The sequence below is a fragment of the Oncorhynchus nerka genome, linkage group LG7 (assembly GCF_034236695.1).
Source record: "Oncorhynchus nerka isolate Pitt River linkage group LG7, Oner_Uvic_2.0, whole genome shotgun sequence".
Lineage (NCBI taxonomy): Eukaryota > Metazoa > Chordata > Actinopteri > Salmoniformes > Salmonidae > Oncorhynchus > Oncorhynchus nerka.
In genome coordinates, this window is record NC_088402.1 from 38819395 (window position 1) to 38835107 (window position 15713).

The window sequence follows — 15713 nt, forward strand, 5'->3', positions numbered from 1 at the left end:
TCTCTCCACTGGCTTCCAGTTGAAGCTCGCATCCGCTACAAGACCATGGTGCTTGCCTACGGAGCTGTGAGGGGAACGGCACCTCAGTACCTCCAGGCTCTGATCAGGCCCTACACCCAAACAAGGGCACTGCGTTCATCCACCTCTGGCCTGCTCGCCTCCCTACCACTGAGGAAGTACAGTTCCCGCTCAGCCCAGTCAAAACTGTTCGCTGCTCTGGCCCCCCAATGGTGGAACAAACTCCCTCACGACGCCAGGACAGCGGAGTCTATCACCACCTTCCGGAGACACCTGAAACCCCACCTCTTTAAGGAATACCTAGGATAGGATAAAGTAATCCTTCTCACCCTCCCCCCCCCTTAAAAGACCTAGATGCACTATTGTAAAGTGGCTGTTCCACTGGATGTCTTAAGGTGAAAGCACCAATTTGTAAGTCGCTCTGGATAAGAGCGTCTGCTAAATGACTTAAATGTAAATGTAAATGTAATTTAGAAAAAGGTTCATTTGTCCCATATTTCAGTCAGTCATTCCAACCAGACTCATTAACTCACATTGAGCTTATGAATATATACATATTCTGTATCGTAAGGATGTGGTACTGGTGATGTTGAACTCTTCATTGAGATCTGATATTCTGCGAAGGCGCAAGACAAAATGTACTGTAGGCCAATATCATAGGCCTAACTTCAACAAATCATACATTCCAGTCAAACTTGGAGAGGACAGTTAGGCCTAACTACATACAAAAAGAGAGTGCTTCTGATAATAAGGGGGCCGCTAATGGCCTGGTACTCAGGGCTCTATTGTCCCTCTAACCACTCTGACATCAATTCTGATGCAATCGAAAATCACATCAAACACATCATCAAAACAGTATGTGCTTTTAAAACTCACCTCACTGTGATTGATCAATTTTGAAACGGGTTGAAACTGAGTGGAAAACATAGTAGTTGTGGATGTAGTTTCAAAGCCTAACACAACTAAATGGACAGTGCTTTCTAAGGTGATGATTAATTCAAAACACCCATATGCATAGGCCTATATATGAACCCAAGCCCAAAAAATAAAACCTGAATTTAAATAATGATTGTGCTTTTATACAATACATGGCCTACCTTATATTACAGATGGCAGAAATACATTTAAAAAAATACTGATTTAAGATATCTTTGGTACATAATTGGTCTAGCCTAAATTAAACATATTCAGTTAGCCTACAACTATAGTGAATTTGTATTTGATTTTTAGCTACAATATATCTCACCACCGTGCATTTCCATCTCCTCCCCTCTCTCCTTCATTCCTTTCTTCATCGTGCAGAGAGAGGGGCTGTCAACAGTTTCATGAAATATGTTTAGTTGACAATGTTCCCGAACAGTTTTCCCAAATTTAGCACTGGGTAGCTGCAGAAACAGGGTTGAAGAGCCCATGGCATACAGAGTCTTGGTGGAATCAGCTGTCGAGCAGCAAAATAACCGGAGTAACCTACCTGACATCAGTAAAATGAACCGCAGACCCCATTCGCTATTCGAGTGCATAAGGATGACATGTCTTTTTACTCTTGCCCCTGTTCCTGCCCATTTGATAATGGGCCATTCTAAATGTAAACTAATTTGACATATTATATAGTAAAGATAATATTAAATTGAGAATAGTCTAATAGGTGTAAATATGATCACTTGATAAGAGAACAGCTTGTTTAAAATGATCACGTTTACACAACAAAGCCACTTCATATGCCTCCAGAATGGGAAATATATCCTTTATATTTTATTCAGCAAAGTTAAATTCTATTCTTCTTACTATAAAATTATAGTAAGAATTATATAATATAAAATAATGGTACAGGACTTAAAAGCATATCTTGTCTTTAAAAAAAAGTACTTTTATTTAACTAGTCAAGTCAGTTAAGAACAAATTCTTATTTAGAATGGTGGCCTACCCCGGATGACCCTGGGCCAATTGTGTGCCGCCATATGGGACTCCCAATCACAGACGTTTGTGATTCAGCCTGGAATTGAACCAGGGTCTTTAGTGACGCCTCTAGCACTGAGATGTCGGGAGACCAAAATATTGTCTTGTTAATTAACAGTGAATTACCGTGAGACCGGCAGTCTTTTGCATGACAATATCCGGGTGGCAACATTTCAGTACTGCCAAAGCCATTCCTGAGATCAATCAGAGATGTTGGCCATATATTCCCATATTTTAATTTATACAGCAACACATGTGGTCTCTCATTTCTGCATCTCCAAATGTTGCACTAGGCTAAAGAAAAGGCTAGGTGCGCTTCAATTATCTCATTTGGTGCTATTCCTACCACAATGGGGAAACCACAATTAAACGTTGTTTCCTGCCACATACAATTCTAGGAATTGGCGATGAGACATTCTAGTCATTCCACTCTTCTGTGTTACCTATTGGGATACGGCCTGGACCGGTCGTTACTCACCCACTAATGTTCTACTCAGTGGAATGCTTTGGATGTCAAGGAAGATTATGAGCATGCATGCATGATGATGCTGATCAGAGGCTGCTTCATCTGTTATCAAGAAATACTAATTAGGTTTATTTATCCTAAATCATCCCATTGAGATGAAAAACTCTATTTATGGGAGACGTGACAAGATAGCATCAAATCTTTACAATAAGCAATGGTGCAAAAACAACTGTGGTGGTGCACTCTAATAGGTAAAAACTGTGAGGCCATGTAGACATGGTAGCTCTTTGAAAAGGGTAGGCTATGACTGTCAGAAAATAGACAAATGTCTACCAAACAAACACCAATGCATTTCGGCTGACTTCATCAGGGGGAAAGGTTTGAATACAACTTTTACGTCCTGATGTAGGCAGATACCAAGCCAAAACATGTCGGTGTTTGTTTTCCATGTTGTTTAGATTTCTACCGAAATGCCAGGACAATAAAGGCTTTTTACATCAACCAGTTTATCCCTCCATTTTCTTCAGGAGTGCATTGATGCGAAAAATAAACCTCACAATAAATTGTTCTACTTGTTTCGATAGAAAAAGGGTGGCCATCATCCCTTTTGTTTTAAATGGTGGCCATCATCCCTTTTGTTTTAAATGGGGGCCATCATCCCTTTTGTTTTAAATGGTGGCCATGATCCCTTTTGTTTTAAATGGTGGCCATCATCCTTTTTGTTTTAAATGGTGGCCGTCATCCCTTTTGTTTTAAATGGTGGCCATCATCCCTTTTGTTTTAAATGGTGGCCATCATCCCTTTTGTTTTAAATGGTGGCCATCGTCCCTTTTGTTTTAAATGGTGGCCTTCATCCCTTTTGTTTTAAATGGTGGCCGTCATCCCTTTTGTTTTAAATGGTGGCCATCATCCCTTTTGTTTTAAATGGTGGCCATCATCCCTTTTGTTTTAAATGGTGGCCATCATCCCTTTTGTTTTAAATGGTGGCCATCATCCCTTTTGTTTTAAATGGTGGCCATCATCCCTTTTGTTTTAAATGGTGGCTAACCCTACCACTAAACCCTTCCCACACTCTACTGCTTAAACCCATGCACCTGACTCATGTCCTAACCTTACCTAACACTCATCCCCTCAATAAGGAAGTTGGAAAAGTTCAGCTGAAAGTACCTTCACCCTGATGACATGCACATTTCTACCCACACCCAGACTGCACTATAAATATAAGCCTGGTGGCTTCTAATGTATGCATGCATACAAACAGCACAAATATGGATGAGATTAACATGGATGAAGAGCATGTTCTCAGGTAATTCACCATAGTATTAATTGTTTTACTCTGCTAAATTGATGCTCTATCTAAATGTAATTAGTGATTTTAAGAAAGTATCAAGTTTGAGTAGGGTTAATTTTGAGTTAAATAATTATTCCATCACCACAGTTAATTTTCAACATTCACTTTTCTCTCTGCCTTTTAGGAGATCTTGGGATGTGGGAAAAGATGTCCCTGTCATCCAGGATGAACAGACATCCCGAAAACTAGTGAAACTTCTGCAATGGCTTTCCTTCTTCATTGTTGCCCTTCTTGTATTTGCTCTTGCGATATTTAGTAAGGTAAGATGTTTTGGTTTATTGTTAGGATATCTGTTGGTAACTATTGGTAAAACTTCACATTTAAGGAGCCTTTAAGAGGATTGCAAAGGATTTAGAAGTAGTTAGAACAGTTCATTATTACATAATATGTAGCTCATATATAATTGAAAACAGTTACACTGTAACTCATAAACACGTCAATTGATTGATTGAGTTTATTTGCCAGTAATAAAAATCCATATACACACAGAACATGCATTTTAAAAACATGACAGCGATAGCACAGTGCTTGTTGCAAAATGTATTACATACATACATTACATAGATACAGGTATGAAAATGGTTCTATTGTTCAATCATAGTCAGCTTTTGACATAAAAAAATAAATAAATGAAGTTATGGTCAGAAAAGCTTTAAGTTGCTGTGGTAGTTTGTGCCACTCAAAAGCACTGGTATATAAAAAATGTTTTTTTACCAGAGTCATCATCCAGTCTCTAGCTCTGGTGTTGAATTGTTGGACATCTCTAATAAAAGTAATTGGATAGGTACCTGGGCGCTGAGTCAGTAATAGTTGGGTACCATACCAAGTTGGAATTAATACATCCCTTATCTCTACAGACAGCCAGCCTAGATGATTAAAACGCTTGGCCTGCTGATGGTGGAATTGTCATTTGGGGTGTTTGTCAAGAGTGAGCTTTATGTGCTAAAGCATACCTTTTTGTAAATTATTCATAAACGACGTATTAACTAAATAATAACTGGCTATAAACTGGTTTATAAAGCGGTCTCACAGATCTATGTCTACACATAGATGTAATCTATCCACCTATTTTTATTTAACCGTTGTTTTCACAGGGAAGTCCCCATTGAGACCATGTCTCTTTTGCATTGGAGCCCTGCTTCACGCAATCTTGTCAGATTACAAAACTGTGTATTTATTATCTTTGTACATGTTTTTTAACAACTTTTTTGACTCGTAAATATCAAGTCTTGAAGACTTACCAATACTATCCCAATTTCATATCTCTATTATTTTTTTGCAGGGATCCTTTCTGCTCCTGATAACACTGTCAAGTAATGCCACCTATACAGTCCCAGATGACCAAAAGCCATGCGCCCTCCTCAGTGTCAGCTGTGCAGTGATTGCGCCAAGTGTCTTGCTCCTCGTCAAAAGCGTGTGGAAAATATTCTTCAAAGACTCAGAGAAACCATCAAGGAAGACGATTGTGTGGGTAAGCACCAGATGTTCAACATTTTCATGATTCATTAATTGTTCCCCTAGATGACGTATCAGGGACAGATCTGTTAACTTGTTTTGTCTTGGTGAGCAGTGCCAGTAGATTGAGCCAGGTTCACGCCCTTTAGTTTGGGAATGAAGATTAGATGCTGCAGGGGAGCGTAGGAAAATGTTTCCCTTTTAAAGCTAAAGGGATAGTGTGCTGGGTTTTTACCGCTATCTTAATCATGTTCTTACCTTGAGAGACGTTTTGTTTGTCCGTGTGCTTTTGTAAATGGCTTAATGATTACATTTGTATGTTAAAATACTGACAATTTGTGAAAACACTGTCGTCAAGTTTCGGCTTAAAATTACAATTCATTGTATGTTATGAAAGGGGAAAAGCATCGGAGGGGTAACATCTCCAGCCCTGTCATAATTTTTTTTTAAAGTCTACACTGTTTTAAGATGGTCAAAACATGGATCACATTTAGCTATTTGATTTGGATTTTTAGGACACTTTAGGCATAATTTTTAAATGTATTTATTTATATATATATATATATATATATATCGCTCTGCCACCTTCCACTGCAGATGTGTAAGAGCGATATCGGTGTCAGGGCTATGGGTACTGGTGAAAGGAGTCAGGCGCAAGAGAGCTGAGATGTGTGGACAAGGTGAAAATACCGGTACCACTAAACACACGGGCATAAGAACACAACCCGGCAACAAAATAACCAGCCGTCAGTCACAGCCTGAACATATCAATAAACATGCACACAAACATGTGGGAAACAAGAGGGTTAAATAATGAACGTGAAATTGGGGAATAGAAACCAGGTGTGTAGAAAACAAAGACAAAACAAATGGAAAATTAAATGTGGATCGGCGATGGCTAGAAGACCGGTGACGTCGACCGCCGAACGCCCCCCCGAACAAGGAGAGGAGCCGACTTCAGTAGAAGTCGTGACAATCGGTGGATGCGGTGGATTGAGATCCAATGCAAAAAAACTTAACTGTATCTCTAGTTTAAACTGACAGATTTTTATGGGAATTGTTTTACTATGCTAATTAGATTTCCGCAGGCGTGTACATTTGGGTTTAAGCCCAGATCGTTGTATTTCCTTTTTTGTTTTTTAGGAACAGTATGGGTTATATTATGTTAGTTTCCCTCAGAATATTTTTCATCCTTTAGCATTACATTTGCTTGCATTTAATGATACTATTGTAATTCTGATAATGTACAATTTTCCAGGTGCTGTGTGTCGAATTCATGGTGTCGCTGGGGACAGCGGTTCTCACTATTGTTGCCATGCCATTCTTCGGCATTGTGACCAATGTGACGATGCTGAACAGCATCAGCATCCTGTCCTCCATCTTCCAGGTGGGCGCTCAGTGCATTGCGAGGGAGAAGAAGCGATTCATAGTGCCCCCACTCATCTCATTAGTCCTCATACTGTCAGGCTACGTGCTCTTCATCCTCAGTTACCTGCTGAAAGAAGATAGGGGGATGAACGTCTGGATCGGATTGGCAATAATGGGGACCATCTTTGTCTCGCTGAACTGGTGGGAGAACTACAGCACCCTCTTCAAAAGCTCCTTCCTGAACAGTATATCCGAAGACATAGCGAGGTGCAGGAATGTGGTGAGCATCCTCTCTAGTCTGGTCCGGATTATGGTCACTGCAGCCGTGGTCGGGGCATATATCCCTCTGTCTGGCAGAGTCTGGTCGTCGGTGACATCAGTTCCAGGAGATGTGAGGTTGGTGATCCTGATCTTGGTGGCCGTCCAGATAGTGTCCTCCGCTCTGTGCCATTGGTTCGTGGTGGTGGCTTGCAAAATGCACGCCATGCGGCGAAGCTTCCTGTTACCCATGTACCTGGCCTCGTTAGGTGTTCTGGCAGCGTTCGTCGCTCCTGTCATTATCTTCTTCCAGAATTCAAGTGACTCCAGAGGTGCTAACTACACCATCACAGAGTACTGCAATGATATCACATATGGCAGGGGCCTAAGCGGCGATACTTTCTGGTTTGAGAGGCTAGTCAGGGACATCACCCATACCCTCTGTCCCCAGCACATGACCGACCTAACAGAAATGGGCCTCTTGGGAGGCTCTGCACTCTGCTGGTGGTTGGGTTGGATGCTGTGCACAATGCACATCTGGTTCCTCCAGCTTCAGCGCATCGAGAGGACACAGAATCTGTTTGTGCGGAGGATGTACGAGGGGCCCTTTCTGGAGCAGTCCATGCTGCTCAACATGCGTTTTGAGATTCAAAGGAAGAAAACAATGTAAGATTATTGCAAATTCTGTGGAGGGTGGGTAGAGTTTTGTATGCATGTGCATGAGAGAAAGTGTCAAATTACGATTCTAACGTTTCCTCCAGCCACAGGCAAACTGACCCAGTCACAGTGTACCTGTGTGCAACAATGTGGCATGAGAGCTATGACGAAATGATGAAAATGATCATCTCAATGTTCAGGTACAGTCTGACGTTTTTACATGGTTGAGAACGACACAATTGGCAGAGTTAGCAGCTTTTAAATGCAAATGATGTGTTTTTAAAATGTGTTTCTTTACCAGACTGGACAAATACAGGCCAAGGAAAGACACCAACAATGATGTGAGCTTCGAGTCTCACATTTACTTTGATGATGCTTTTAAAGACGTGAAAAGTAGTAAAGGCCGGCATGTGAACGAATACGCAGAGGACCTGGTGGAGGTTATCCGAGAGGTTTACAAGTAAGCAGCGTAACAAATGTTCACAAATGATGATCCAATGCGCACAAAATTAACTGCATATATACTCCATGTAATATTTAATCTGTAAAGAAATGAATACACAATACGTATGATATCATAATATAGATGTACTAGAAAAAAAACAAGACATTTATCAAGAAGAAGTTTTTTTTAAATTAACCACATATTCCTCTGAAAACCACCAGGGGATGCTCTACCCACATTCTCCACCATTTGTAACAAAACGCCATCAATGTCATTATTTGTTAAAGTGTGTGCCTGATAAATAAATACAAATCAGGAGAACTGGAATGATGGCCAAACTAAAGATTTTAATAACTCTTACGCAATCAGTAATGTCATTTTTGTCCAAGTAGAAAACAAACACAGACAGTAGGGAAAAACATGTTTTAAAAAAGGGTCAAAAGTTGAGCCTTAAAGTAAGCATAAAAACCTAATGAGACTTTCCATGGCAATGTCATCAGGGTAAATTGTCACTTCAGGGAACTCACACAGTTGACATCTCCTCTGACAGCAGACAGGTGCTGGATTGAGGCCAAAGCGCATTTGGTGTAGTGAAAAATACCTCTGCATGCGTGAAAGCAGCGAGTTAGGTCCCCACTGCTGGGGTGCTCAGTGTGCTAATGTAACTCAATCCCAGCACTGCTAACCTAGTGTACACTGCAGATTTAACAGTATGGGTGAGGATAATAATGTACATAAACTTTCCCTCATTTCATCCTCAGTATCTTCAATGAGAAGGATTCATGCATCTTCAAAGAGAGCCCACCCCTTCCATGCCAGAGGATCCTGCACACCCCTTACGGAGGTCGACTGGAGTACACCCTCCCTAAAGGCAACCTGCTGATGGTCCACTTTAAGGACAAGCTACTGATCCGCCACAAGAAGAGATGGTCTCAGGTGAGACAACGCTGTCAATGTACAGTTCACCACGTGTCTGTGAAAGGTCTAACACTATTTCAATTGTGATTGTACAATCACGATGCTACGATTCCATTGAAAGTGATATACCTGAATTAAAGTCGGATGATGAAGTTGAATTAGACATGAAACCACAGACTTGATTAGTTCACTCACTGTTACAGATTATGTACTTGTACTACATTCTCGGCTGGCGACTCACCAGGAAGTATTTCGAGAAGTTTGAGCAGGGTGAAGATGAGCATGAGTTGAGGGAAAAGATGATGGTAACAATTATTTATTATAATTCTAGCATCCTGACTTGGATAAATTGTTGTTCTATTATTGTTATACTGTATATTACATAAGAAATGGGACTGATACTCTTGTACTTTGTTAGAAAGAGAAGGACAATACCTATCTCCTGGCTTTGGATGGGGACACCGACTTCCAGCCCTATGCTGTAATGCTCCTAATAGATCGGCTGAAACTTTATCCACGTGTGGGTGCGGCATGTGGGAGGATTCACCCGACAGGCACAGGTAGGTAAAGCTTTCGTGTGAATCGTAATAGGAATCAAATGATTGTTCGGGAGATGTCATATCTCATAGACAGCCACAACTGAACAATGTACCCGGATCATCTTTTTGGTTGAATTGTTTATTGGATGTACTCACCAACCAAGACTACTTAAGTTTAAGTTTGAGTGCAATGGTACCTGCTTTTTTCACTATATGTACCCGGGCCTAAATCAACATTGTATGTGAACACTATATGTACAGTTAGGGTATAATATACATCATTTATGGCCCCTATTATACAGATATCTACTCAGGTTATATGGTCGAATGGAATAAAATGTGTTTAAAGTACATTCATAACACTTTTTACAATATAACACTAGACATAAAAGGCAAGAATATACCCTATGGTGTGCTATCCCACGTCGGATCATTCTGTTATATTGCCCCAGGTCCTATGGTATGGTATCAGAAGTTTGAGTATGCGGTGGGCCACTGGCTTCAGAAGACTGCAGAGCACGTGTTTGGTAGCGTGCTCTGCAGCCCCGGTTGCTTCAGTCTGTTCAGGGGCACAGCCCTCATGGACGACAACGTCATGAAGAGATACACCACTAAGGCCACGGAGGCTAGCCACTACGTACAGTACGATCAAGGTAAATCTTTATTCCTGGACAACAGTCACTCGAAGAACAGAGCTACTTGTCTGTGTAGTACTCTCGTCTACAGTACCTCCCTCTGCTCTGTTACAGGTGAAGACCGCTGGCTGTGCACTCTCCTGCTGCAGCAGGGCTGGAGGGTGGAGTACAACGCTGCGTCCGACGCCTACACCAACGCCCCCCAGGACTTCAAGGAGTTCTATAACCAGCGTCGGCGCTGGGGGCCCTCCACCATGGCCAACACCATCGATCTGCTGGGCTCAGGGTCTCTGACCTCCCAGAGGAACAGCTCCATCTCCAAACCCTTCATCCTCTACCAGATTCTCAGCATGGCCGCCTCCATCCTAGGCCCGGCCACAATTTGCCTAATGATCTCAGGTATCCACGGCAACCTGCCTGTCAGGGGCCTCATACAGCTCTAGCTTTGGGGTAGTTTGTTGTTGGAATGTAACAGGATACAAACATTTTGTAAACCGAAGGAAGAGGAATATCGTTCATAATAGTTCTGGTCCTTTCTCTTTTTTTTAGGAAGCTTGTCGTTCATACTAGACATCAATCCCAACGTTGCTTTGGTCCTTGCAACAGTGCCCCCTGTGGTGTACCTGTTGCTGTGCTTCAAGCTGAAATCGGACACACAGATCGCCATAGCAGCCGTCATGAGTGTCTTGTACGCTTTCCTCATGATAGGAACCGCTTTGTCCATCGTAGGTAAATGATGACACTAGACTAGGACTTCATCTCAATCAACATAAAGTAGAACCTCAAGAATACAAACCTCAGCGTTACGGACTGACCGTTCAACGTAATGGGCAAGATCAAACTGGGACATTCATTAAATACAAAACGTCAATTCTTTGTCATTATGTTAACTATCTCTGTTCATCTCAGGTGCTATGGTTGAGCAGCAAACCATTTGGACTCCTAGCGGCCTGTTTATCATAGGCCTGGTGCTGATGAACATCATCACAGCAGCGCTCCACCCCAAGGAGTTCCATCTGGTCGTCTACGGCCTCCTGTACTTCATCTCTATCCCCAGTGGCTACCTCCTGCTGACCATCTACTCCATGGTCAACATGAACAATGTGTCCTGGGGCACTCGGGAGACAGGTGTCCAAGTCGCTGCGCCACCACCAGCCAAGGCCATCACACAGCGCATCTTACAGGCCAAGTGCTGCAAGTTTCTCTGCTGGGACAGTGGAAAAGTGGCAGACCAGAATGGTCAGTTGCCAGAAACAGTTGTGTTGGCTAATGAGCCAAAGGTGAACCCTAATCTGACCACTCAGGACAATAACAGGTATTTACATTTTGAGTGTCTGGAGTGTTTACATGATTTCTCCACTTCTGTGTAAACCGTAAGCATAGTATTTGGATCTGTATTTTTTTTCTCGAAGCATAACTCCAATATACTGTACTACGTTCTAAGTAAAATAATTGACAGGTACCAATTCAATGATAAGTCTTATACTCCAAGGCTATATGTGGCATTCCACAAGGCTCCGTTTCGGGAGTCATTCATTATTTCCATACACAATATATTTTCATCTAATGCCTTTAAATCTTTCTCTTAAAGTGTGTATTCTTCATTTTCTCCTATTTTGAGGTGTGTATTGAGAAAGCAGTGTGGAATGCACACCAAATAATGTTTGATTTCTTTCAATCTAGGAATGTGGAATTCTGTTCTCATCAGTCTACTGAACAAAGTGAGTATATTTTTTAATAGATCTATTACAATCTTTCCACTGTGTGACTTTAAAGATGAAGACATTATGATATTATCTTACAAACGTGAGAAAGTAACACACACATTTAGACTTCACCTAGTAACCTCTGCTCTGCACACTGTGTTAACTATGTCCCCTCTTCATTGTACTGGTACTGATACTCCCTGTATGTAGCTCAATTTTAGTGTATTTTATTTTGTTTTTCTTGTGGAAGTTACTATTTTATTTTATATATATTTTTTTTAACTGCATCACTGGGAAAGGTTCATAACCAAGCATTTCTCTGTAAAGTTTACACCAGTTGTAATTCGGCGCATGTGACTAATAAAATAACTAAGATTTGATTTGATTCTTTGTATCTACAGACTTTGTAACACAACTGCAGAAGAAGTCCTATGACTTCCCTCTAAATGAAGATTTTCTTGTGAAGGTAGATTTCCTATTCTGTTACCAACATAATATTATGAATGACATAAAAGCTACAGGATACATATAAAGTTGTCTAACCGCTTCACGTTGTTGGTATGTCACTACATCCAGAATCACATACGTTTCACTATACACTGAAGATATCTGACTTGACTATTTAATAAGTGCCTCTTGGTGTGCTTCAGGAAGAGGAGGACTTTTGGAGAGACCTCCAGAAGCTCTATTTGGAACCTCTGGCTGAGGATAAAGAAAAACAGAAAAAGATCACAAATGACCTAAAGGAACTGAGAAACAAGGTATGCTGTGTATGCATAGCTCCTGTTTTGAGTGGGCGGTGCTGGGGGGGGGGTCCCCTTTATGATAAAGCATTGCATGCATCTATAAATCACATTTGTGTTACGGCATACAGTTTAGAAGATGCGTTTTTAGGATTTCCACATACAGCTGTATGGGCTTTTTTGTTGTTGTTGCAGGGTCTGGGAAGAAATTGACCTTTTTATAAACGCATTTCAACATTTACATGAAATAAGACATTAGCATTATCTTTTTTAATACCACACAAAAGGCAGAAATGAGTGGCTACTCTGACAGTGTCAAACTGACAGCAAGATGCTTTTGTGAAACTGGGTCTAGATTGCAAACAGTAGCCCAGGCCAATAAAGAGACACACAGATTGTACAATATTAATAGCAATACAAATAAAAATTGGAAATACCTTATTTAAATAAGTATTCAGACCCTTTGCTATGTGACTCGAAATTGAGCTCAGGTGAATCCTGTTTCCATTGATCATCCTTGAGATGTTTCTACAACTTCATTGGAATCCACCTGTGGTAAATTCAATTAATTGGACATGATTTGGAAAAGCACACATCTGTCTATATAAGGTCCCACAGTTGACAGTGCATGTCAGATCAAAAACTTAGCCATGAGGTCGAAGGAATTGTCCGTAGAGCTCCGAGACAGGATTGTGTCGAGGCACAGATCTGGGGAAGGGTACCAAAAGAACACAGTAGCCTCCATTTTTCTTAAATGGAAGAAGTTTGGAACCACCAAGACTCTTCCTAGAGCTGGCTGCCCGGCGAAACTGAGCAATTGTTGGAGAAGGGCCTTGGTCAGGGAGGTGACCAAGAACCCGATGGTCACTCTGACAGAGCTCAAAAGTTCCTCTGTGGAAATGGGAGAACCTTCCTGAAAGACAATCATCTCTGCAGCACTCCACCAATTAGGTCTTTATGGTAGAGTTGCCAGACGGAAGCAAATGACAGCCCACTGGGAGTTTGCCAAAAGGCACCTAAAGGACTCTGAGATTCTCGGGTTTGATTAAACGAAGATTGAATGTCAAGCGTCACGTCTGTAGGTAACCTGGCACCATCCCTACGTTTACTACCCTGCATGAATCTGTAGCTAGAGCCAACCAACTAGGTTCAATGTCAGCCAACTAGCTAACATTGTGCTATATAACTAGAAATGCAAATGGCTCTGAGATACAAATAATATTACTACACAGATCATACATCTAACATTAGCTAGCCCTGCCAGCCAGGTAACGTAAGCTTTAAATTGCAATGAAAATTATTTTCGGACAAAATTAGAAACGTATAATATCTGAAAATGTCACTAGCTAGACTCTCGTACCCATATACTCGGATGAATGCTTCTCCCTCTCTGTCACAGATGCCATGGTTGCCCTTGGTTTGAAGATGTAATCTGGAGTCAAATGTTTTATACAACAGCTTTCTGTGTGTTCTCTTTTTGACTCCCTCCACATATTTGCAATCCAACGCCATACTTTTCTTCATCTCCTTAGCTATCGTACTCTGCTTCCACTGGGCATTCCACTGATCTCAAAACTGAGTCCTCCAGAAAGTGGAAAGCATTAGAGCTAGATTTTTGCAGTTGTTCATGTTTTTCAAAAAAGGTGGATTAGAAAGGATTACCTACACATACTGAGCAGCTCATGTTATAGACCGAATCTTGCTACATGGCAGACCAATCCGAACTCATCTCTCGGCATGTCCAGCCCATACATTATCTCAGCCAATCACGGCTAGCGGGAAGGTTCCTGACTTTTTCCTTGGCTAAACCAACTAGGCTCGTAATTTAACAACTTTCTTAGTATTTACAAAATGCATACAAGTTTGTTATTAAGGCACATTAAAGTTCATATTCTGCCACAAAACACATTTTAGTAATGATGCGCAACATGACCTCCTGTGAAGTAATGATGCGCAACATACGCCTTGTTTCCTGAAACAAGTTTTTATTTTATTTTAGCTAAATTATTTCAATTTATCAGCGGGTGCTGCAACACTTCTACTTCCCTGTGGCTATGGCTATGGCTGTATGCTGTCTTTTCATGTCAATGTACATTATATTAGCATGAAGTAGAAGGTGAAGTACTTTGTCTGTCTCTGGTATTAAAAAGATTGTTTCAATAGCACTAAACTATCACTAGTTGGAGAAATCCAAATGTCTTGTTCATATCCCTTTAATTGAAACTCATCTCCTCTTCATACAGGTGACTTTTATCTTTTTCATCTGCAATGCCATGTGGCTGGTGGCAACGTTCACTCTTCAGGCCATTGGAACCTCAGTCACCATCAAAATCCCAAAATCCAATCTCAATCTGACTCAGACTAGAGAGTATCTATTTATCGATCCAGTGGGACTGATGTTCCTTTTGGGATTTGCATCCTTACTGCTGATCCAGTTCTTTGCCATGTTCTACCACAGGTGATTATTTAAATTAATTATGTATTTATTTATAGGCAGGATCACCAAATTCTAAACCACATTTTCAAAAGACTATTTTCTTAAAGTAATTTAGTTTGCCTTTATATTATGATAAATTAACCCATGAAGTCGTACCCATTTTATAGCTATTGCATGATTATTATTTTATTTTTGTTCCTTTAGAATTTACACTCTGATCCATTTCGTGGCATTTGTGAACACGGAGTCCAAGACTGAGAAAAGACAATCAGACGATGGCATGCAGGTAAATTAACATAATCTTATTGACGATGAAGAGGAAACATCTCGAAGGGCACAAAAGGAACTAACACTTTGTTTTCATTTTATATCATATCAATGGCGTTCCTGTAACTAAAGATGTGTCTCTGTACCTTCTGACTCCAACTTCACAGATTTCTGACATGCTGGAGATTGAGCTCAAAGACGACAAATACTTTGACACATTTCTGTCTATAGAGAATCCAGCAGCAATCCAGCAACAAGGCCAAGAAACTCCAGTGTGAGGTCTTACTACTGAGTGTCCCTTAGTGGTAGCAGTTGCAGCTAAAATAGTAATAGGAGTCGGATACTGCAGTTTTGCGTTAGATGTTGCACAGTTAGATATAGTAGTATTGAGGGAGAATGTTCCAAATAGTATAGATTATAGAGAGTATTTATTGGATTTGAAAGAGTTAACCTTCGTTTAACCAGAAAAAGACCCGTGATGAACCTCTTTTGCG

The 15713-nt window shown here is 40.9% G+C and overlaps 1 protein-coding gene across 1 annotated transcript; it reads left to right on the forward strand.

The window, feature by feature from the left end:
* Positions 1-7676: 7676 nt before the first annotated feature.
* On the forward strand, positions 7677-15497 carry LOC115132574 (chitin synthase chs-1-like). Its single transcript, XM_029665321.1, has 14 exons — positions 7677-7729; positions 7831-7989; positions 8736-8910; positions 9096-9197; positions 9311-9452; positions 9884-10084; positions 10181-10465; positions 10616-10795; positions 10976-11305; positions 12174-12238; positions 12423-12533; positions 14759-14973; positions 15157-15238; positions 15387-15497. Exons 1-14 carry the CDS (start codon positions 7677-7679, stop codon positions 15495-15497), a joined length of 2211 nt encoding a protein of 736 aa, XP_029521181.1.
* Positions 15498-15713: the final 216 nt, after the last annotated feature.

Coding starts and splice junctions, on each gene's coding strand:
- LOC115132574 (XM_029665321.1), top strand. CDS start 7,677: ATGTGGCATGAGAGCTATGACGAAATGATGAAAATGATCATCTCAATG. Junction 12,239..12,422: donor ATGAAGATTTTCTTGTGAAG/GTAGATTTCCTA, acceptor GGTGTGCTTCAG/GAAGAGGAGGACTTTTGGAG. Junction 14,974..15,156: donor TTTGCCATGTTCTACCACAG/GTGATTATTTAA, acceptor TTGTTCCTTTAG/AATTTACACTCTGATCCATT.